Source organism: Ovis aries, chromosome 16, assembly GCF_016772045.2.
Source record: "Ovis aries strain OAR_USU_Benz2616 breed Rambouillet chromosome 16, ARS-UI_Ramb_v3.0, whole genome shotgun sequence".
NCBI lineage: Eukaryota > Metazoa > Chordata > Mammalia > Artiodactyla > Bovidae > Ovis > Ovis aries.
In genome coordinates this window covers 18,361,530-18,386,067 of record NC_056069.1, presented here as the reverse complement: position 1 = coordinate 18,386,067, position 24,538 = coordinate 18,361,530, and the positions used below count along the sequence as shown (strand labels likewise).

At 39.2% G+C, this 24,538-nt stretch overlaps 2 protein-coding genes across 4 annotated transcripts in view; one reads left to right on the top strand and one right to left on the bottom strand.

Annotated features, from left to right (window-relative positions):
• The window catches only part of NDUFAF2 (NADH:ubiquinone oxidoreductase complex assembly factor 2), a 177,418-nt gene extending 159,305 nt beyond the window's left edge, over positions 1 to 18,113 (top strand). For both annotated transcript variants that reach the window (XM_060400407.1, XM_004016952.6), the window contains one exon: positions 14,757 to 18,113. In XM_060400407.1, coding sequence (XP_060256390.1) covers positions 14,757 to 15,002 — 246 coding nt within the window. In that variant the 3' untranslated portion in view covers positions 15,003 to 18,113. The remainder of the gene's footprint in view (positions 1 to 14,756) is intronic.
• A 1,981-nt stretch (positions 18,114 to 20,094) lies between these two features.
• On the bottom strand, positions 20,095 to 24,324 carry SMIM15 (small integral membrane protein 15). 2 transcript variants are annotated; one of them, XR_006056506.2, is made up of 4 exons: positions 24,295 to 24,324; positions 23,850 to 23,924; positions 22,892 to 23,025; positions 20,095 to 21,617 (listed from the first exon to the last, which is right to left on the bottom strand). XR_006056506.2 is itself a non-coding variant. In XM_004016951.6 (3 exons), the coding sequence occupies exon 3, from the start codon at positions 21,603 to 21,605 to the stop codon at positions 21,381 to 21,383; it is 225 nt and encodes a 74-aa protein (XP_004017000.1). In that variant the 5' UTR covers positions 21,606 to 21,617; positions 22,892 to 23,025; positions 23,850 to 24,324; the 3' UTR covers positions 20,095 to 21,380. The 2 variants fall into 2 exon arrangements, 1 of the variants encoding a protein (XP_004017000.1); XM_004016951.6 differs by having other exon boundaries at positions 23,850 to 24,324.
• Positions 24,325 to 24,538: the final 214 nt, after the last annotated feature.

Genomic DNA, 24,538 nt, shown 5'->3' with positions numbered 1-24,538 from the left:
AGGTGAAAAATGTATGGATAGGGGAGAATGTGTTTAGTAATTTAAATATTTTAGAAAATTAATCTGTTTCTAAGGCTAAAATTAGCATTGTAATATCTTTATCTTATGTGTACTTTGAAAGGTATGTATCTACATTCAGTAATTATTTGAGATACATTTATATTAAGCTTTTGCCACAAATGTATTGTGAATTTAAAATTTTAAATTAAGACTTTAAAGAATTTAGGTTCATGTTTTTTGTATGTAATATAACTGGATCATTATGAAACAGCCATGTTTTTGTTGTTCCCATAGAAGGCTGAAAAATCATCCAGTGCCACGGGCAATTTCATCATTAGTCATAAGACTGACTCCTAAGCTTTTACTTGCTTTTGAATATACTAAACTTTCTAACAATGAAACACTGCTGAATTTACTTTAAACTGTATTTAGATTTTTTTAATCTTGGGATTTCTTTTGTACTTAAGTTTGAACATAGTTATATGTGATATACTTGAAATTCACAAGTACTTGAAACCAAATGGAGACCATTTATAAATACCAAACTCCAGAGGAGTGTGAAGGCAGAATCTTAAAGAAAAAATGGGTTATATTATATGTAACTGTTCTGTCTGCCTTTTTTCCTAGCTGGATTCATAGCAGTTTAAAAATAAACATTAGAATTTCCTAATAAAGGACTGACCATTAGCTCTATATTCCATTTCCAGTTCTATTTGTATAAAAATTACAAAATAATTTTGAAGTCTATTACAGAATTTTATCTTTAAATGAATATCACACCATCATATATATGTATATAGAGCGTGTTACTGAAATGACAGAATTTTCCATTGACCTGGCTGAGACTCTAAAGAGAGAAATAAGGTTAGGGGATTGAGCTCCTGAATTACATCATGAAAACAGTTTTTCATTTTTATTTATACATACATGTGGCACATACAAATAGATGAATTTAAAAAATACTAGTGACACTTTACAGAGCTTCAGTTATTAATAATGGGTCATTTGTATTTATCTTCCTCTTGTTCAAAAGGTATATGTGTAATAGCCAATATTCCTAAATGCTGTTATATGTGTGCTTAGATCAGTATCCAAATACTCAATTCCGTTAAATAATTTAGACTCAGAATTGTTCATTCCTATACCTCTTGTCCCAGTGTGGCCCCAGACATGCGGAATGACATGGATACCTGAGACGGAAAAATCTTTGGGTCACCATTTTAACTCAGTTCTCAGCCCTTTCCTTTCTCCAGTTGTTGTTCAGTCTCTAGGTCATGCCCTACTCTTGGGAACCCCATGGACTGTGGCACACCAGGCTCCTTTGTTTTCTGTTGTCTCCCAGAGTTTGCTCAAATTCATATCCATTGAGTCAGTGTGCTATCTAACCATTTCATCCTTTGCCACCCCTTCTCCGTTTGCCTTCAGTCTTTCTCAGCATCAGGGTCTTTTCCAGTGAGTTGGCTCTTTGCATCAAGTGGCCAAAGTATTGGAGCTTCAGCTTCAACTTCAGCATCAGTCCTTCCAGTGAATATTCAGGATTGATTTCCTTAAAGATTGACTGGTTTGATCTCCTTGCTGTCTGGGGGACTGGCAAGAATCTTCTCCAGCACCACAATTCAAAAGCTTAATTCTTCAGCACTCAGCCTTATTTATGGTCCAACTCTGACATCCATACATTATGCTAGTGCTCAGTAACTTCAGTTGTGTGTGACTCTTGGCGACCCTGTGGACTGTAACCCACCAGGCTCCTCTGTCCATGGGATTTTCCAGGCAAGAACACTGGAGTGGGTTGCCATGCCCTCCTCTAGGGGATCTTCCCAACCCAGGGATCAAAACCAGATCTCCTGCATTGCGGGTGGATTCTTTACTATCTGAGGCACCAGGGAAGCCCAAGAATACTGGAATGGGTAGCCTATCCCTTCTCCAGGGAATCTTCCCAACGCAGGGATCAAACTGGGATCTCCTGCATTGCAGGTGGATTCTTTACCAGCTGAGTTAGCAGGGAAGCCCAGAAAGGCTTCCCTGACCAGGAATCAAACCCAAGCCATGAGAGAGCTGACTCCTAACCTCTAGACAACCAGGGAGTGTCACATCTGTATATATCTACTGGAAAAAAACATAGCTTTGACTTTTGTCGACAGTGATGTCTCTGCTTTTTAATACGTTGTCTAGGTTTATCATAGCTTTCCTTCCAAGGAGCAAGCATCTTTTAATTTTGTGGCTGCAGTCACCATCTGCAGTGAATTTGGAGTCCAAGAAAAGAAAATCTGTCACTGCTTCCACTTCTCCCCCTGCTATTTGCCATATACTTACTAAGTAATCTAAGCTTTGTTCCAGGCAAGCTGGGGTATCCACGAGAGGGCACTTATAGATCGCCCTCTCCCTTCTCTCTGATAACTAGAGTATGGTTCCAGGGTTCAAGTTTGCATTGCCCCAGTTCCCTTTATCTCTCCCAAGATACCATCTTAGAGATCTTTAGTTCTAGTCCATCAGTTGTTTTACCTCTTTTTTATAGTCCAAGTAGCCTGTTCTGTTCGGAGGAGGCAATGGCACCCCACTCCAGTCCTCTTGCCTGGAAAATCCTGTGGACGGAGGAGCCTGGTAGGCTGCAGTCCATGGGGTCGCTAAGAGTCGGACATGACTAAGTGACTTCACTTTCGCTTTTCACTTTCATGCATTGGAGAAGGAAATGGCAACCCACTCCAGTATTCTTGCCTGGAGAATCCCAGGGACAGGGGAGCCTAGTGGACTGCCATCTCTGGGGTCGCACAGAGTCGGACACGACTGAAGTGACTTAGCAGCAGCAGCAGCAGCCTGTTCTGTTATGTAATATCTCCAATGGCTATAACTGTATATTTGAGCCTATTTCTTCACCATCTTGGAAAAGTCACATGTACTAGATTTTCACATACAGGACTATATGATTGAAATGGAATTATATATTAATAATTCCTAATGTCTTTGAGTCAACATGTCTGAAAATTGCATTTTCAAGCTTTGTTTTTATCTATATTTTGTTCATTAAAGGAAAAAACAACTGTAAAAACTCTTGTCATTGCTGTTGTTCGGTCGCTCAGTGTGTGTCCGACTCTTGTGACGCCATGGGCTGCAGCATGCCAGGCTTCCCTGTCCTTCACCATCTTCTGGAGATAGCTCTCTTGTCATTACCACACCTATTAATTCCCAACATTCAGGAGAACAATAGTACAGCTACTAAAAGGGCTTATCTTAAGTAGGGCTCTTAGCAAAAGGGATGACAGAGGATGAGATGGTTGGATGGCATCACTGATTCAATGGACATGAGTTTGAGTAGCTTCTGGAGTTGGTGATGGACCAGGAAGCCTGGTGTGCTGCAGTCCATGGGGTCGCAGAGTCAGACACGAGTGAGCGACTGGACTGAACTGAACTGAACTTAGCAAAGAAGCAGCATTGAAAAGGACTTGAGCTGCAACATTTTAGGGCCTTGAGTTCTTACCACCGAATTAATAAATAGTACACAATAAGTAGGGCTTCTCTGGTGCTCAGCAGTAAAGAATCCACCTGCCAGTGTAGGAGATGCAGGTTTGATCCCTGGGTCAGGAAGATCCCCTGGAAAAGGAAATGGCTACCCAGTTCAGTATTCTTGCCTGGAAAATCCCATGGACAGAGGAGGCTGGCGGACTACAGTCCATAGGGTTGCAAAGAGTTGGACACAACTTAGCGACTAAACAATAGCACTAACATAGTAAGTAACCTTAACTTGTCTACACTACAAAAACAAGGTTAAGCTTGTTAAGGGCATACAACGCTTTTTTTTTTTTAATCTCTCTTTTTCAACGTAATCCTTCACAAACAATGGTGATTTATAATTTGACTAAAGAAATACAGAAATTCAAACATTTCACATGATACTTTTCACAAATGAGTTTGTCTGTTTGTCCAATATCAAGTCTCTACTGTAAACACCTCAAGCCTAAGCTAATTTGCTCCAGCTAAACGCCCCTGGTGCCTGTTGAAATGAGACTGTCACAGAACAATGGTCATTCATAAACAACATATTTGGGAAAGTTCTGAAACACCAGATTTTGGTATAGCTTGTGCTTTCTCTGTTGTCAGTATGTGGTTTTTTGGTTTTTTCCTCTTCTTCCCTGAGATTGGTTGAGAATGGTATTCTTCAGTGCTTCACTCCAGGGGACTCTTTGATGTGACCTTCTCAGAAACAAGTTGACCTCATGCATGACTTTCTGTTTCTCCACCCCACCAGAGTCAGCTTCAGTGGAGAAGGGCCTTTGGAAGCCAGGACAATGGAAGGTTTGCAAGACATGGAAGGTTTGGTGGGCAAAGGCTGTTTGTCAGGTGGGAGTAGGGAGGGAATGAGGCATCATCTGTCCCCCAGGTAGTGCTGTTAATTTGAGTGCTGCATATGCTCACAACAATCCTCTTTCATTTCAGGCTATACTTCTCCTCTATTACTGACATTTTTGCAAAGCTTGAAAAGTCCTTCTGGTGGGGATACAATGATGATAACCCTCAAAATCTATAGCAGTAGTTTCAATGCACAGTGTGATGATGCTACTCGTGGGCTCAAGTAGCTGAGAGTGGACTGACATAAAGTCACAGGCCACTGAGTACCTAGCAGAGTATCCCAAAGTCTAGCATTTTTCCCTGCAATGAAGGCCTTCATTCTGATATTTCTGGCACTATTCATTCCTTTATGTAGATTCACATTTCCATATTGTATCATTTTTCAACCTAAAGTAATTCCTTTCATGTTCTTATAATAGAGGTTTGCTTGTGACAAAAACACACCTCCCCTCTTTTTTTTTGTCGGAAAATCTCATCATACCTTATTTTTAAAGGATATTTCCACTGAGTATAGGTTTCTAAACGGACAGTTTTTGTTTTCTTTCAGTACATTAAAGTCATTTCATTGTTCTATATGCCTTGCATTGTTTCTGATGAGAACTCAATATTATTAATCTTTGTCTCATAAATGTCTTTTTGTAGATTTTAAAAGATTTTCTCCTTATCATTAGTTTTTTGCAGTTTGATTTGATAAGCTTTGGCTTTATAATTTCCCTACTTGGAGTGTTTTTTAGTGTCTTGGATATGTAGATTTATGTGTTTATTTACTTGATATATTTTTAGTCGTTATTTTGTGTCTCCTCTCTTCTCGCTCTGTGATTCCAGTTACGTGTATGTGAGACTGCTTAATATTGCCCCAGAGCTCAGTGAGGCTCTGGTTCAGTTTTTAACCTTTTTCTCTCTTTTGCTTCAGTTTGTATACTTTCCATTTTCGGATTTATTGTTTTTCTGCAGTGTTTCATCTGCTGTTAACCATATCCATTACATTTTTTAGTTCATGTATTATTTTTCACTTCTAGAAGTTCTGTTTGGTTCTTTTTAAATGTTTCTAGTTTTTTTTCTTTCTGTTGCATTTTCTTTTACATCTTTGAACATATAGCAGCTATGATAAAGTCTTTATCGATTAATTTCCTCATTTCTATCATGTTTCTGTTAACTGGTTTTAATTACACTTTCCTTCTTTGTGACTGGATGATAAACATTGAAACAGGACGTTATTTACTGTCTGTGTTTTTTATCATCCGTTTAAAAATGTTGACGTTTTGTTTTTTGGTTGGTTAGTTTTGGAGTATGTTAATTTACATGTGAATCAGCCCAGGCTTTTAGACGCTTTATTTTTGAGTTTTGTTCAGGTAGATCTAGAGAAGTACTGTTCAATTGGAGTTTCTGCAGTGATGGGAATGTTTTATGTCTGTACTTTCCAAGATGGTAGCCACCAGTCACATTTGAATAGTAAAAAACTTGAAATGTGTCTAGTACATTTAAGGAACTAAATTTTACATTTTAATTAATTGAAATTCTACTGTATTGGACAGTGCAAGTTTAGAGTTATCTCTGCTGCTCCTGCTAAGTCACTTCAGTCATGTCTAACTCTGTGTGACCCCATAGACGGCGCCCCACTAGGCTCCCCCATCCGTGGGATTCTCCAAGCAAGAACACTGAAGTGGGTTGCCATTTCCTTCTCCAATGCATGAAAGTGAAAAGTGAAAGTGAAGTCGCTCAGTCGTGTCCGACTCTTAGAGACCCCATGGACTGCAGCCTACCAGGCTCCTCTGCCCGTGGGATTTTCCAGGCAAGAGTACTGTAGTGGGATGCCATTGCCTTCTCCGAGAGTTATCTCTCAGTTCAGTTCAGTCACTCAGTCGTGTCTGACTCTTTGCAACCCCATGAATTGCAGCACGCCAGGCCTCCCTGTCCATCACCAAAACCGGAGTTCACTCAGACTCACGTCCATCGAGTTGGTGATGCCATCCAGCCATCTCATCCTCTGTCGTCCCCTTCTCCTCCTGCCCCCAGTCCCTCACAGCATCAGATTCTTTTCCAGTGAGTCAGCTCTTCGCATGAGGTGGTCAAAGTATCGGAGCTTCAGCTTCAACATCAGTCCTTCCAGTGAACACCCAGGACTGATCTCCTTTAGGATGGACTGGTTGGATTTCCTTGGAGTGCAAGGGACTCTCAAGAGTCTTCTCCAACACCACAGTTCAAAAGCATCAGTTCTTCAGTGCTCAGCTTTCTTCACAGTCCAACTCTCACATCCATACATGACCACAGGAAAAACCATAGCCTTGACTAGACGGACCTTTGTTAGCAAAGTAATGTCTCTGCTCTTTTATATGCCATCTAGGTTGGTCATAAATTTCCTTCCAAGGAGTAAGCATCTTTTAATATCATGGCTGCAGTCACCATCTGCAGTGATTTTGGAGCCCAAAAAAATAAAGTCTGCCACTGTTTCCACTGTTTCCCCATCTATTTGCCATGAAGTGATAGGACCAGATGTCATGATCTTAGTTTTCTGAATGTTGAACTTTAAGCCAACTTTTTCGCTCTCCTTTTCACTTTCATCAAGAGGCTCTTTAGTTCCTCTTCACTTTCTGCCATAAGGGTGGTGTCATCTGCATAGCTGAGGTTATTGATATTTCTCCCAGCAGTCTTGATTCCAGCTTGTGCTTCATCCAGCCCGGTATTTTGCATGATGTACTCTGAACATCAGTTAAATAAGCAGGGTGACAATATACAGCCTTGACATACTCCTTTTCCTTTTTGGAACCAGTCTGTTGTTCCATGTCCAGTTCTAACTGTTGCTTCCTGACCGGCATATAGGTTTCTCAAGAGGCAGGTCAGGTGGTCTGTATTCCCATCTCTTTCAGAATTTTCCAGTTTATTGTGATCCACACAGTCAAAGTCTTTGGCATAGTCAATAAAGCAGAAGTAGATGTTTTTTCTGGAACTCTCTTGCTTTTTCAATGATCCAGTGGATGTTGGCAATTTGATCTCTGGTTCCTCTGCCTTTTCTAAAACCAGCTTGAACATCTGAAACTTTACGGTTCAGGTATTGCTGAAGCCTGGCTTGGAGAATTTTGAGCATTACTTTACTAGCGTGTGAGATGAGTGCAGTTGTGCAGTAGTTTGAGCATTCTTTGGCATTGCCTTTCTTAGGGATTGGAATGAAAACGGACCTTTTCCAGTCCTATAGCCACTGCTGAGTTTTCCAAATTTGCTGACATATTGAGTGCAGCACTTTCAGAGTATCATCTTTCAGGATCTGAAATAGCTCCACTGGAATTCCATCACCTCCACTAGCTTTGTTCATAGTGATGCTTTCTAAGGCCCACTTGACTTCACATTCCAGGATTTGTGGGCTAATTTATCCTTACTCTTATGGAGGTTTCGTTCTGAAGTCTCTATAGTAAATGCCCTTCAGGTTTGGTGAGGAATCTCTAGTCCATTAGAACTTAAATGTCTCCTAGTCTCATGCAAGCTACCACAGCTGTTCAGTTTCTAGTTCCTCAGTAGTTATTCTTTAGCTAGAAATTGACCTTCGTGACCCTGTAGAGTCTCATCCACACGCAGATTAATACTCAGCTGGTTCACTAAGGGTACTCCTATGCAGGTTTCTAGAACTCTTCTCTGTATGTGTTCTGATGCTCTGCCCCACAGATTCCAGCTTCCTCAGACTCCCTAACCAACTATCTCTATCTATCTCTTTACCTCACCGAGATCACCAACCTCTGCTCGGGTCCCCTGTTCCTGTGCAGCAGCCCATAATATGCCTCCAGGCCGAAAGCTGAGGTGAAACAGGGGTCATCTCATTTGTTTCGCTTCCCTCAAGGATCACAGTTAAGGCACCGGCTGCTGTTTAGTGTTTGGAGAGTTTAGTGTTTTTTCCAGTTTTCTAGTTGTTTATGGGCTTCCTTTGTGGCTCAGCTGGTAAAGAATCCACCTGCAATATGGGAGTCCTGCATTCAATCCCTCGGTTGGAAAGATCCCTTGGAGAAAAAGGCTACCAACTCCAGTATTCTGGCCTGGACAATTCCATGGACTCTACAGTCAATGGGGTCGCAGAGTCAGACACAACAGAGCAACTTGTACTCACTCACTCACTAGTTGTTTATGGCAGAGGAACTTGTCTGGCACCAGTTATTCCATCTTGTGTTTTCAAGCCAGAAGACTGTGTCTTACTAACACCTTAGTTCTCAATCCAGTGGTAATGGTTGCTGGCTTTGTGGAGACTGTAGCACATTAAATTGGAGATTTTTTTTTTTATCCTGGCAAAATTATGAGTTTTGATCATTCTTCATAAAGATAGCAATTAATGTAGGAATTCTGCTGTTTACAAAATGTTCACAACAAATAGTTAATCAATGTATGTCACAAATTAGTGGCTTAAATTTTTAAGTACTTAGAGGTATAGTATTGAGACTTTATTTCTACCCTGAGGTGAGAAAGAAGGACAGGTTTACACCTGTTTGGTGTGTTTATTTTGAATGGAACAGAGTAAACAATCACTATTTAAAAATTCACTCATATGCTCTTCCGTTGTACTGTTAACTGCCCAGTAGTAGCCAGCTTATTTCCCAGTCTTTGCAGTAGCCTGCTGAAGAGGACACTGTGAGACACAGCGAGGCTAAGGAACATTAACAGGGTCACACAGCTAGTAAATGGCAAGACTGAGATTTGTAACTAGTCTTGCTTCAGAGCCCCTGTTTTTAGCTGCAAATTTTCAGAAGATCAAATAATGTGAATAGTATCCATATGGGTATTTGAGATATAAATGTTTATACATACATGGTCACTGTATTCCCATTTTCAGATAAAGAAACTGCACCTGAAAAAATTAGGTGACTTTCTTTGTGTCACAGATAGTAAAAGGTAGATTTGGGATTGAAACTATGTGTGTTTGGGTAAAAGAACTGTCTATGTGAATAGTCATCAGAGTGCTGTTTTTTAAATGAAAAAGTGAAGTATTGGAAACAAAAATAGAGGTAGTCATTAAGTAAGTCATGGTGTAATGCAAGTGGTAAAATGCCATACAACTGTTTTTTTTTAGTGTTAGAGAATGTAAAAAGGTGGTGGTGGTTTAGTCACTGAGTGCGTCTGACTCTTGCGACCCAGTGGACACAATGGACCCAAGGTCCACCAGGCTCCTCTGTCCATGGGATTTCCCAGGCAAGAATTCTGGAGTGGATTGCCATTTCCTTCTCCAGGGGATCTTCCCGACCCAGGGATCAAGCCCACGTCTCCTGCATTGCAGGCGGATTCCTTACTGCTGAGCCACCAGGGAAACCCATGTTAAAGGATAAATATTTGTTTTAAACGTATAAACATTTATGTAAGACCTACTTACCCTTGGTTTATTCCTAAGATGCTGAAATAACCAATGTTTTTGTTGATAACCATTTTGAGACTTAAGGTGACTTTGTTCCAAGGAAATAATTTAGGGGGAAAAACTTTGTTTTGTAGTAATTTCTGCTGTAAAATCAGCTTTGTTTAAAAATTGCTTCTGTTTATCTTTAAGTCTACAAATTCCTATTTTTTCTACCTAACTACTTTCATTTTATCAACTCCAAATATTTACAAAACTAGATTTCCTCTCATAAATGATTTATGTTCAGTTTAATTCTTCTGGAAGCTGTTGGCAGGGGTCTGGTAAGCATTAGTTTAAAAAAAAAAACAAAGACAAAAATTATTTTCTAGGGAAAAACTATGGTTTCCATGTTGTTCAACTTTAAAATCTTTAATCTTCATGTTAAAGTAATTAACATGTACAGATTGGCTTTTTATTTGCCTCAGTAGGTGCTATAAGATACTACTTGGCAGAATATGGTGAGTAAAGAGGCAGAAAAAAGTGAAGGCAGAAAAAAAAACCACCAGCCCTCTGCCCTTGGTTGCCTTTTATGCAGAAGGCATAGCCTTGCACTAGCTGTAAGACTACAGCAGGCAAGCTGAAATCCATAAAGGTGTTATGACTGTCCCTCTTACACCAAAGCAAAGCAAGCTGCATACCAGCTTCTCAGTAGGTTTTGCTACCTTTGGTGGCTACTAGTGCAAATTTAGCGCAGTCCTAATCCTTTCATTCTGCCCAGGAGAAAGAGCTTTCATACTGACATATCACTTCATAGAGGGTCTTGCAGAGTCTGGAGATGAAGTGGAGATGGCCTCAGACTGAAAAAGGAGTTCCATCTACTTCCATTATTTCCAGTGTCATATTGAGGGACTTCCTTTGTGACAAGTGGTCACCTGACCTGAGGATTCTACAGGATATATATATGAAAGAAAAGCCTGACTTTTCTCACTCTCAGTCATAGCAGCTATCTCTAAACTCATTGTTACTATGGTTGTTAAACTCATACAGAATTGATCTGTGTTATGGAAATTACAGGAATATTTATAAATATTCCTTCCCTCACATGTTTGCTTTGGGGGACAAGTTTCATTAGTTTCCTTCTTTGTGCCTAAAAGTTTTGGTTTAGTGATAGTTATTACCTCTCTAAATCTTTTCCTAGATGTACAGACCATTATTTTAAATATGATTTTAAATATCAGTGTTTACCTTGTTAAAGAACTATTTTTGCTTGAAATTCGTGTTAGAAACAGAAAGATTTCATCATGCTTTTAAATACCCAGATGTGTAATTTTCAGAAATCTTGATATTAAAAAATAACTTGGGAGAATTTGTTTTTGACAGTGTTGTCAGATATTAATTACATTAACATATTATAAATAACATACATATTCTTCAAGAAATATTCAGGCTTCCCTGGTAGCTCAAACTGTAAAGAGTCTGCCTGCAATGCAGGAGACCTAGGGTCTATCCCTGGGTCAAGAAGATTCCCCTGGAGAAGGAAATGGCAACCCACTCCAGTATTCTTGCCTGGAAAATTGCATGGACGGAGGAGCCTAGCGGGTTTTAGTCCATGAGGTCACAAAGAATTGGACACGATTAAATGACTAACACACATTTTAAATAACATATATATTCTTCAAGAAATATCAGATGTTTTTGTGATCTTCTTAAAGAAAAATCAGAAAATACAGATAAGCAAAATTTACTATTTTTTTTACTATTTCACCTGTTTTTAAGATGCTTATCTTTTCAAATTTTGACATCTCTGAAATCAGAATGTGAAAATTAATTGCCTTTTTTAGTGGTATGTATCAGTGATGCATTTTAAATTTGATGGTCTTATTTTCAGTAAAATACAGTTATAGATTCATTATTATTTGGGGGTTTGTGCTGTGTGCTCAGTCATGTCCGACTCTTTGCAGTCCCACAACCGTAGCCCACCAGGCTCCCCTGTCCATGAGATTCTCCAGGCAAGAATTCTGGAGTGGGTGGCCATTTCCTTCGCCAGTTGGGGGCATCAGTTCAGTGTCAGTTCAGTCGCTCAGTCGTGTCCGACTTTTGCAACCCTATAAATCGCAGCACACCAGGTCTCCCTGTCTATCACCAACTCCCGGAGTTTACTCAAACTCATGTCCATCAAGTCAGTGATGCCATCCAGCTATCTCATCCTCTGTTTTCCCCTTCTCTTCCTGCCCTCAATCCCTCCCAGCATCAGAGTCTTTTCCAATGACTCAACTCTTCACGTGAGGTGGCCAAAGTTTGGAGTTTCAGTTTTACCATTAGTCCTTCCCATGAATATTCAGGACTGATTTCCTTTAGGATTGACTGGTTGGATCTCCTTGTAGTCCAAGGAACTCTCCAGAGTCTTCTCCAACACCACAGTTCAAAAGCATCAGTTCTTCGGCACTCAGCCTTCTTCACAGTCTAACTCTCACATCCATACGTGACCACAGGAAAAACCATAGCCTTGACTAGATGGATCTTTGTTGGCAAAGTAATGTCTCTGCTTTTGAATATGCTATCTAGGTTGGTCATAAATTTCCTTCCAAGGAGTAAGCATCTTTTAATTTCATGGCTGCAGTCACCATTTGCAGTGATTTTGGAGCCCAAAAAAATAGTCTGCCACTGTTTCCACTGTTTCCTTATCTATTTGCCATGAAGTGATGGGGCCAGATGTCATGATCTTAGTTTTCTGAATGTTGAGCTTTAAGCCAACTTTTTCATTCTCCTCTTTCACATTCATCAAGAGGCTTTTGAGTTCCTCTTCACTTTCTGCCATAAGGGTGGTGTCATCTGCATAGCTGAGGTTATTGATATTTTTCCCGGCAGTCTTGATTCCAGCTTGTGCTTCTTCCAGCCCAGTGTTTCTCATGATGTACTCTGCATAGAAGTTAAATAAGCAGGGTGACAATATACAGCCTTGACATACTCCTTTTCCTATTTGGAACCAGTCTGTTGTTCCATGTACAGTTCTAACTGTTGCTTCCTGACCTGCATATAGGTTTCTCAAGAGGCAGGTCAGGTGGTCTGGTATTTCCACTTCTTTGAGAATTTTCCACAGTTTATTGTAATCCACACAGTCAAAGGCTTTGGCATAGTCAATAAAGCAGAAGTAGATGTTTTTCTGGAACTCTCTTGCTTTTTCAATGATCCAGCAGATGTTGGCAATTTGATCTCTGGTTCTTCTGCCTTTTCTAAAACCAGCTTGAACATCTAGAAGTTCACGGTTCACATACTGCTGAAGCCTGGCTTGGAGAATTTTGAGCATTACTTTACTAGTGTGTGAGATGAGTGCATTTGTGCAGTATTTTGAGCATTCTTTGGCATTGCCTTTCTTTGGGATTGGAATGAAAACTAACCTTTTCCAGTCCTGGGGCCACTGCTGAGTTTTCCAAATTTGCTGGCATATTGAGTGCAGCACTTTCACAGCATCATCTTTCAGGATTTGAAATAGCTCCACTGGAATTCCATCACCTCCACTAGCTTTGTTCATAGCGATGCTTCCTAAGGCCCACTTGACTTCACATTCCAGGATGTCTGGCTCTAGGTGAGTGATCACACCATCGTGATTATCCGGTCGTGAAGATCTTTTTTTTGTACAGTTCTTCTGTGTATTCTTGCCACCTCTTCTTAATATCTTCTGCTTCTGTTAGGTCCATACCATTTCTGTCCTTTATCGAGCCCATCTTTGCATGAAATGTTCCCTTGGTGTCTCTAATTTTCTTAAAGAGATCTCTAGTCTTTCCATTCTATTGTTTTCCTCTATTTCTTTGCATTGATCGTTGAGGAAGATTTTATCTCTTCTTGCTGTTCTTTGGAACTCTGCATTTAGGTGCTTATATCTTTCCTTTTCTCCTTTGCTTTTTGCTTCTCTTCTTTTCACAGCTATTTGTAAGGCCTCCCCAGACAGCCGTTTTGCTTTTCTGCATTTCTTTTTTGGGGGGATGGTCTTGATCCGTCTCCTATACAATGTAATGAGCATCCGTCCATAGTTCATCAGGCACTGTATCAGATCTAGTCCTTTAAATCTATTTCTTACTTCCACTGTATAATTATAAGGGATTTGATTGAGGTCATACCTGAACGGTCTAGTGGTTTTCCCTACTTTCTTCAATTTAAGTCTGAATTTGGCAATAAGGGGTTCATGATCAGAGCCACAGTCAGCTCCCGGTCTTATTTTTGCTGACTGTATAGAGCTTCTCCATCTTTGGCTGCAAAGAATATAATCAGTCTGATTTCGGTGTTGACCATCTGGTGATGTCCATGTGTATTGTCTTCTCTTGTGTTGTTGGAAGAGGGTGTTTGCTATGACCAGTGTGCTCTCTTGTCAAAACTGTATTAGCCTTTGCCCTGCTTCATAGATCCTTACAGATAGAATAGCAAATCTGAGTGATAGACCTGCATCACACAGATTGCTTGCACTTACTGGAGGAAGCATTTCCAATAGCAGAGTGCCTTTGTGGAACTGGTGTCTAAGGCATGCTGAACTCCGATTCTGCGTCTGTCCTCCTCTTCACTGCCATAGCACTCCAGTGGAAAAAGAAAAATTGATGAGTCTTGGTCCTGGCATGCATTGAGTCCCACAGAGAAAAGACTGGCAGGAGCACCTCTCTGAGGCCTTCTCACCGTCACTTCATCTCCAGTAGAAGTACACATCACTGATTAGTCACTGAGGCAGTAAATAGCTGTTATATTTGGAAAATCTTTTGATAAGAGTGACTTTTATGCCCTTGTGTAATACTTCATAGGTATATATACTAATATTTCATGTTAAGTAGTTTGTTTCACTTCCTGGGAAGTAAGTATCTCTATTTCGTGTTCCCTCCCTTCTTTTTATCATTGTATACCAGGACATAGCTGTTTAATTCAAAATAACATCAATATATAATCAGATAGCTTTTTCAAAGTTACCCAGTGTGTATCTATATATTATTTAAATGCAAAGCAAGAATCATGTCTATATGTACTTTATTTTTTTTACCAGCTATTTTATTTTTGTAAAACCTGTAGTTTGGGTTTTCTTCTAACTAGAAATTTAATGATTTCTTCCATTTATATATGCATGCAGGAAATAATGAAGAATGAAATATACAGAGAAGAAATTCAAATGAAAAGCCAAGATTTTTATGAAAAAGAAAAGCTTCTTCAGGAGGAGAGCAACAAGGAACTTCCTCCACCAGTTCAAACTCAGATTAAAGGGCACGCCTCTGCTCCGTACTTTGGAAAAGACGAACCCTCAGTGACTCCCACCAGCACTGGCAAAACCTTTCAGCCAGGATCCTGGATGCCGCAAGACGGCAAGCGCCACAGTTAATGAGTGTACTGTGGTAAAGCTTTATTTATATGTATGTGACTATTTTAACAAATAAAAGTAAAAAGTTACTTTGTGCTTTCCATCTCTACTCTAGTTCTCTTTGCCGTTAAGCTTAAGATCTTGTTTTCACTGTTGTGTAAGTGTGAGATTATCAACCATCAAAACCTAACTTCTTGTAGGCTTAAATCCTTCACTTGGCTTATTCAGTCATCATTCTCTGTTTATGAATTTGCTTAGTTTTTTTCCCTCTTTTATTTGTTTCCATATATCTTGGTAGAAATGGTAAGGGTAAATAAATACTGAGCTCAGAAGACTGCTATTTCTATAGATTCTAAAGGACTAATTTCTGTAATTCTAAAGGATCTATAGAAATTATAGAATATAGAAATTCTCTGTTTATGAATTGTCTTAGATTTTCCCTCTTTGGATTGCTCCCATATATCTAGGTAGAAATGGTAAGGGTAAATATTGAGCTTAGAAGAAGACTGCTATTTCTATAGATTCTAAAGGATTCTAAAGGACTATAATTTCTGTAGATTCTAAAGGATTCTAAAGGACAGTAAGATTCTAAAGGACTAATCAAAAACATGAACTTGGATGAGGCATGTGGAGGCCAAGAAAATTTACTTGATAAATGAAAAAAAAAACTATCTTGATGAGTAGATGGGACAAAAGCTAGTTTATGGTGGGATTGAGGTTGGAGTTTTAAAGAAAGGTATTTGGACCAGTAGAAGTAAAGAATCTATCACAATAGTTTGAAAGGACAGTAAACAAAGAAATGGTACAGTAATAGTTTAGTTCTATAAGATTAAAAATTACTTTGAAGAAATGGAAAATAGAGCAGAGTTCTCAGAAAGTGATTCCACTGTTACTCAAGATTACAGTGATTTGTATATTGAAAAGTATAGATACATAACATTAAAACAAATTATATACAAAAGTGTTTTAGAAAGGTCATACACTTTCTGAAGTGCACAACCAAGTTTCTGTTGTTAATAGTTATAATTCTTTTTTTTCCCATTTATGGTTTGCTTTCTCAAACTTTGAACTTGTTATTTTGTATTGAGGTATAGCTGATCATCAGTGTCACGGTAGTTTCAGGTGAACAGCAAAGCGAGTCAGCCATAAAATGTATCCATTTTCTCCCTAACCCCTCTCCCAGTTCTAATTCTAACATAGTTCTAATAGTTCTAATTCTAATATCGAGATCCTCTAACAGTGTTTGCCATTGTAACAACTACTCAATAAACATGGACTGAAGAAAAGCCTCAGATCTTAATGCTCTGAATAATATAAGAAAATCCCTGCTTAAGTGTTTAATAATGAATTCCTAAAAACACATAGGTTGAGAGTTTTACTTAATAGAAGGTTAAAATGTTTAATTGCTTAAGAAATAAACTACAGAAACATTTATAAAATGTTATACTAAAACAAGTAATCAAATGTAATCACCATAATACTTAAGGAATGACCAAAAAAGCCCTCAGGTAATATTAACATTTAAGCAGTCCTGTTACTATCAGGTTAATTATTCTGTCTGTTTACATTATTATAAAGTAGTAGTACATTTTACCAAAGTTAGGCAAAAAAGGAACTAGCTCCTAGGCAATATAAAGACATAAAATTTGTTGTGGAATTGACTGTAAAGTAACATGTCCTTGAATCCTTAATTACAGGAAGAATTATAAATTCTAACATGATAGAATAGAATGCTTCTACTACCGAATTCCTGCCAGCTCATTGATCGTACTCCGTGTGCACCTTTTGCAGATGTTTGCCGTGTAGGCTGTTCTGTGCGTACGTGTGTGCTCACTCAGTCCAGTCCTAGTCTTTGCAGCCATATGGACTGTAGCCCATCAGGCTCCTCTGTCCATGGAATTCTCCAGGCAAGAATACTGGAGTGAGAGTTAAGAAGTATCTTAATATATATGACAAAATTTACATTAATTTTAATTTGTATAGTTTTCATTTTAAAATATCTGTTTTACAAAAACAGAAAATCTTAGCCAGTAGTTAACAGTAAGATGATACTGGCGCACTCATTAAAGTGTGCACTTTCAAAGTGATTTTGAGAGGTAAGAATAAAGTTTGTAGTAATCCATCCACATTACTTCCCTCTAGACTAACATTTTTAGGATGGCTGGTTATACTGTTAGGTGTTCTCCGAACAGGGTTCTGAGAACATTTCAGTTCAGTTCAGTTCAGTCGCTCAGTCGTGTCCGACTCTTTGCGACCCCATGAATTGCAGCACGCCAGGCCTCCCTGTCCATCACCAGCTCCTGGAGTTCACTCAGACTGACGTCCATCGAGTCAGTGATGCCATCCAGCCATGTCATCCTCTGTCATCCCCTTCTCCTCCTGCCCCCAATCGCTCCCAGCATCAGAGTCTTTTCCAATGAGTCAACTCTTCGCATGAGGTGGCCAAAGTACTGGAGTTTCAGCTTTAGCATCATTCCTTCCAAAGAAATCCCAGGGCTGATCTCCTTCAGAATGGACTGGTTGGGTCTCCTTGCAGTCCAAGGGACTCTCAAGAGTCTTCTCCAACACCACAGTTCAAAAGCATCAATTCTTCGGCGCGCAGCTTTCTTCACAGTCCAACTCTCACATCCATACATGACCACTGGAAAAACCATATCCTTGACTAGTCCTACATAAAAATGAGACTATAAGCTTGACCTAAATTAAGACTGCCTTTCTAAATAATCTTGTTTTTATACAAGGCTTCTAGGCCAGACACATGCACAGCAGAATCAAAGTTTACATAAAATATTTACTTGTCTACCATATTTCATATTTTATATTTGGAGTATTTGCAAGTTTTCTAATGAAAATGTTTTTCATCATCTCTTCCAGACAGACTCCAAACCCATGCAGTTTTAATCTCAGAAGTTAAAATGTTCATTTTAAAATAGTATCATATATACCTTAACTACTCTCAGATAAATCCTTCCTGACTTCCTGTGCTTCTGCTATACATGCATATAGCATTTTTCTCCCCAAAGCCCTTATTATACCAATTGTTCAAGTATACATGTAAAGCTTGTTGGGTATAACTATTTAAGCCTAGCCTGTTAGATATCTGTAATTAAAAATTTTTTTAAATGGAGTAAATAATTTTCCCACTGTTATCCTTTTTCATTCCTATGTTTACAAACAGATCTGTCATTTATTTACTTTCATCAGCCTTGATTCAATACCATCATATTGATTTTTTTTAATGCTATCTCATTAAGCACACTATTTAAAATGTAACCTGAATTCACTTAGACTAGGCTTTCTCAAACTGTTTATGTTCTTTGAGGAAGGGTGGAAAAGAGGGGAGGAAAGTATGATAATCAAAGTAACCTAAAAGACTCCAAGAAATCATGCAGAAATGAATTGCTTTACCCTGCTTCCCAAACTTTTGGTATTTGAACACAGAACCCCTTTTAATATGTTTGAGAAATACAGAATTTGTTCTTATACGTTTATTACAGATATGAAGCCCATCAAAGTGAGCCTATACTCAGTTGCAAACATAAAAACAATCATTCCTAAATAGGAATCACACTTCCTCTAACTTAAAACCAGATGAGGTATAAAGTGCCCCTAAGGATAGGTGAGAAGCTGTTTGTTACAGTGGACCTCAGCATTGGGTTTCCAGCTCACTGCATCAGAAGCTTATTTCTTTTGCTCACTGTGATGTCAGGAAATAAGTTTAAAATGCTCTTGTGTATCTGATACAATAACACCATACTGAAGTTTACCACAGGACACTATGAGTCAAATTCTGATGCACAAACTTCTGGGGAGGGAGGCAGTATGTTTGTTACAGGCAGTCTGTTTTTCCTTCAAAACCAGCCATAAAAGGTCATTGATTATACTACTTCTAAGAACTTCAGAAACAACATAATAGGTTGGTAGTTTTTAAAAGAAGTATTCTGGGTAACAGTAAATGGGATTCAACTGTAATAGTATAACAACAGACTGATTTTTCTGAAGAATATCAAACCTCACAATAATTATCAAACCCCATAATAATTAAGTCCCCAACTTAATTTTTCAGCTTTATGATACTGAACAGAAACTGTTGAAGTTTGATCTTTTCTCAGACTAGTGGTATACACTAGGACACTCTTGATGCTGAGCAGTGGCACGGAGCCACAGCTGCCAGTCACGCAATCGCCAGTAAACAACTTATACCCACACTCATCCTGTTCCCACACAACCATCCTGTTTTTGACTTCCAGTACATTATTCAGTAAATTTTCAATTTGTAATGGGTTTATCAGGATGTAATACATCCCTACCCCTGCAATACACACAACATATAGACACAAATACTGTAAAACCTTGTTGATCTCAAATGTGTAAACTGGCTCCATAAACGCTGGGAAAGCTGAAGAAACAACAGCCTATGTCAAAGAAATACAAAACTGTATTAAGACCAATAGGAACCATGGAAAAGCCCATTTTAGTTAAATACCTTTTAACTATCAAAATGAACAATGAAACCATAGGTTTAGTAGATAACTAAAAATTTTAATTTCAATAATATAAAAAGCACACCCTAGATCACCTGAATAACTAATTTGTAATTAAACACAATTATTTCAGTGCCTAGAGTTGCAGTGTGTTGCTTGCACTGGCATCAAGAAGAAACTGACAACCTAAAATAATAGTAATTAAGTATTGTTCAAACCAGTCCATAAACATTCTCAGAGCTCCTTAGGCTCTCAGATTGGAGAAACACTGCTCTCAACTTTTACAAGTACAGTTGACCCTTGAAGAACATGGGTCCAAACTGTGTGGGGTCACTTATACAGATTTTTTTCAATAGTACTACAATACTGCATGATCCAGGGTTGGCTGAATCCATGGATGAGGAACTGCAGATACAGAGAATCTGCACGTAGGAACAGTGTACAGTGAGGGTCCACAGTAAGTTATTTTCAACTTCGAGGGAGGGCAAATGTTCCTAACCCTGCGCTGTTCAAGGGTCAGCTGTATGCTTATCTACAAATGAAATTCATAACCCTTTGAAAGGTTTAACTTCTATAATGTATCTAACCTGAATTATTATCCCTTCTCCCCAAAAAAAGCTCAGGACCTCTTTATAAAAAAGTATCAAATTTATTTCAATATCTAGTTTCATTTTTAAATTAAAGCTATTGGACAATTTTTTGCAATTTAAAATTCATTATTAGAGGTGAGGAAAACATTAATAAGCTATTAATTACTGAAAACAAAATTATCAACCATGCATTTAAAAAAGCCATGTTAAAGAGTAAAAAGTTCCAATTATACTATTTAACTGAAGGAAATATCCTTTACCTCTTTATTTCTAATTATAACAGTCTCATTTTGACACAGTTTATACCTTTTTCACCCAATTAATACAATGCAAACAAAATTTTTCCAAATATTAAGACTTTTTTTTTACCACTTATGATACATGACATAACTCTTTAAAAGTTCCTTAAAAGAAAGTTGAAATTTTAATTTTCACCGTGAACCTGTCTGATCAAAAAGTAAAGGACATAAAAAACAAAAGTGGTATCTATATAATCAGCAAATTATCTGATGAGACATGTTAACTACTTCACATGTCTACTTAGCACAAGTGAGAATAAACTGGTTCCAAGGTTTGGCGTTTTTACTCTTAAGCTTTAAATCATAGTGTTACTCTACTCAAGTCATCTCTAAGAAAATGGCAGTGCTCATTAAGTACAAAAATGATAATATCCAGTAGGTGGTATTCTACATAGTCAAAATAATATGAAAATTCTTTATAAAATTAGATTTTAAAAATGCAGACTATCTGGTAATTACCAGTATCTGAAAAGCTAAAATAAGAAAAATACAGAAAATAAAGAAGTACTCATTGAATAATATTAGTTTGCTCTGAGGAAACCAGAAGTGATTCTATTTCAAGAAATAAGTAATAATGATAGAGATGTAGTTAATACACCATATATCTTTTAAGCCAAACCACACTTTTCTGCTCAGAACAACTCTTGATTTTTACATTCTTAATCTTTGTCCAGAACAAGACTACATTTTAAGCCATTTTTGAATAGAGTTCATAATCTAAAGCCACTTTTCTTCACAGGATGTTTTCATTTTAGTATTCATACATAAGCTGCAAAAAGGCAAATGAAAGTCAGTTATAAGAGTCTGTAGCATAATAAATGCCAATTTACAGTTAACTGTCAAGAGACTTCTATACCGAAGCCGAAAAGTTGCTACAGTACAGGTGAGAACTGACATGATTCTTCCATAGACTCAGACTTCATTTAGTATTGCTGTCATAAGATCCAAAAAGAAACCTTAATGGGTCCTTTCAAAGATGCAGTTTTCCGAACAATTTTCCTCTGGATGCATAGCCTGTTCATTCCTTCAATCCTTTTTCAGTCGTTTAGCTTTTGCAATATTTTCTTGACGTTTTTGTTTCTTCTTTTGTTCCTTTTCCCTGGCCTCAATCATCTTGGCCAATTTCCAAGACAGCACAGCACTTGCTAGAAACAATGGAGTCAGAGCCAAAATAACTGTTGTAAGGAAGCCATATGGGTCCTTTGCAGCCCATTCCACAACATACTCAGCCCAAGCCTTTAAATCAAACATGTTCGTGGAGGCCTTAGGGAAGGGGTGGGAAGGGTAAAGATGAGAGAAAAGATTATGTGGTTAATCAAATTTTGAAAAGGTTACGCCAAACAGTTAACTCAGAATTCTGTTATCACTCAACAGTTTTTTTATTTGGTTTTAAAAAGTACTAATTAGTACTATTTTAATAAGGACTAATATTTCCAATAAGAAAAAATAATTCACTTAAAATCACCAGAAGAGTAATACTTAGATGTGAAGATACAGAAGAGGAAAAAAAAAAGTATGTGAAATCTGTTATAAGGACTATGCATTCTCACATGCCTCCTACACTCAAGATAAACTTTAGCAGCAGAGTTTTATAAGAATCTTAAGTTTTATGTGCTTATTCCAGGGAACAGCTGAATCCCATATGTCATTTTCTGACACAGCCTTATTAAGTTCTAATTAACAAAAGTGGTGGTTCAGTCAGTAAAGAATCTGCCTGCAATGCAAAAGACATGGGTTTGATCCCTGGGTCAGGAAGATCCACTGGAGAAGTAAACAGCAACCCACTCCAGTATTCATGCCTGGAGAATCCAATGGACGGAGGAGCCTGGTGGGCTACAGTCCATGAGGTTGCAAAATGAAGAAGTGAAGTCAAGTCGCTCAGTCATGTCTGACTCTTTGTGACCCCATGGACTGTAGCCTACCAGGCTCCTCCCTCCATGGGATTCTCCAGGCAAGAGTACTGGAGTGGGTTGCCATTTCCTTCTCCAAGGGATCTTCCCGAACCAGGGATCGAACCCAGGTCTCCCACATTCCAGGCAGACGCTTTAACCTCTGAACCACCCAGGTCTCCCACTTTCCAGGCAGACACTTTAACCTCTGAACCACCAAGGCAAAAGTACAATCATCAAATCTGGTGTCTGAAAGTCAGGAGTATGTGAAATGCCTAGAGAAAGGGACATAACGGATGGCTGTTTCCGAAATGAAACAAGAAGGTAAGGGAACCATGATATTATCCATTCATATGCAAAGAGAGAAAAGCAAAAGATGACATGCAATTTTATGCCCTCCTTCAGCTTTGAAGACATAATATAGTAAATGAGAACAAACTTAACAGATGAGAAAATTAACCATTACACGTCCCATGCCTTTTGTTCCATTGTGAGTTAGTAAAGAAGGGCCATCTTGCAAATCAGGATGTTGTGGATTTGAGTGATATCATCTATTTTGCCCCCAGAGACTTTTCAACCTTTCATGTTTGTGTCAATCTCCATTCAAAGTAGAGAATTAGAATAGCTGGGATTTAAAAAGTCATGTACCTTATGCTTGAGTAGTGATCTCTAATTTTGTCCTGGGATTATCAGCCAATCACAATTTCAGATGACGGTTGGTTGGCTGTCGTCTTCTTTAACTCTACCAAAACACTTCTGAGAGAAGGCTTAAATTCTATATACTGGTTAGGTTGAAAAGAATAGACAAAAGAAAAACCGTAAAGTCACAACCTTAAGGAATAAATTATAATACAATTTTAAATGTTAAAACTGTAAATTCTCTATATGCAACCTATAAATAACATGTCAAGTTGCCTGGCATATTAAATACATTCAGTATCTATTTCTTTCTAATCTTAAGGCATAATTACACAACCAAAATGCCCTGGAAAAAGCTCCTAATTACTGGGGATCAAATATTTTACTCAGTTACTTATTTCAACAATAAATTTAGAAAGCTCACTCATAAAAAGCTAACTGACCTGTTGCAGCATATCCATTCCTAGTTCTTGAACTTTTTATATTTTTACAGGGTTAGGTTTGTTTCGAGTTAGTAAGAGAGGGCCTTACTAATTTCAAAATCAAACAACGCTTTACTCTTAAAAAGGTTTTCTAGTCTCTATGTAATTTGTGCCCTTTACAGAAAAATCGGAGATAAGCAAAACAAAGTATGTCACTCACAATTCCATTACCTAAACAAAACTACCATGATTGGTTTTTAATTATATCCTATCACAATTCCTTCATATTTTTACCTGAAGACAAAGTTCCTAGCCTTCCCCCAACCCCGATTCGTACGCCCCCACCCACACAGTGAAGACTAGACACTACAGATGCCCATCTGTTTTTCAGCTTCTCCAGCCCAGTAATGAATTAACTAATGCAAGAGTCAGAGACCTGCAAAAGAACTTTGCAATAAAGAGGAAGGGGGAAGTGAAGGACCTAGCTATGGCAGAGTTTTAGACATTAATACAGAGAAAGGAGTTACCATCCACCAGATACACACCTCTCGTGCACCTCAATTTCGGACCCCAGGTGCAAGCGCCCTCCACACTTGAAGGAATAAATATTATTCTTCTTCCTTCCGAAAAGGATCCACCGGGCATGATATTCGGATCAGACCCGCACGGCGCCTGAAGCTGAGGGCACGTCACAGCCACCCGCACTTCCCTTTCCTCGTGTTTTCCCCTCGCTCACCCTTCCTCGCCCTACCCGGTGGCCCGCCTCTGGCGCCACGCTTCCCCGACCCTCCGCCTCGGCGAGCGCGGGCCCGGCGGGGCTCGAACAGCCGGCGGTCCCCGGGAATCAGGGGTCGTCCCCGCCACCCCCTGGGCCGCTGGCGCCGCAGCCACCTCCGCTGAGCACCGGGGCAAGAGCGCGGCAGCGACCCCCAACCGCCTCCCCTTCACCTCGCCGGGGACGATGGGTCCGGACCCCAACTCACGACTCACCTCCAGGCCGGAAGCAGGAAGGCGGAAGCCGCGACTCTCCCAACCCGCCCACAGGCCGGCCCTCGCCCGGATCCGGCCTGAGGAAGTCGCGGGGCCAGTTTCCGGCTGCGCCATCGCTGCGTGGGTCCCGGGAAAGCGGGGAGGGTGGGGCGGCTCCTGGGTTTCCGGGGAGAGGCAGGTGAGGCCGCTCGAGGTGAGCGGCGGCGCCCGGCTGGTGTCTGGCCCGAAGCCCGAGGCCCGCGCC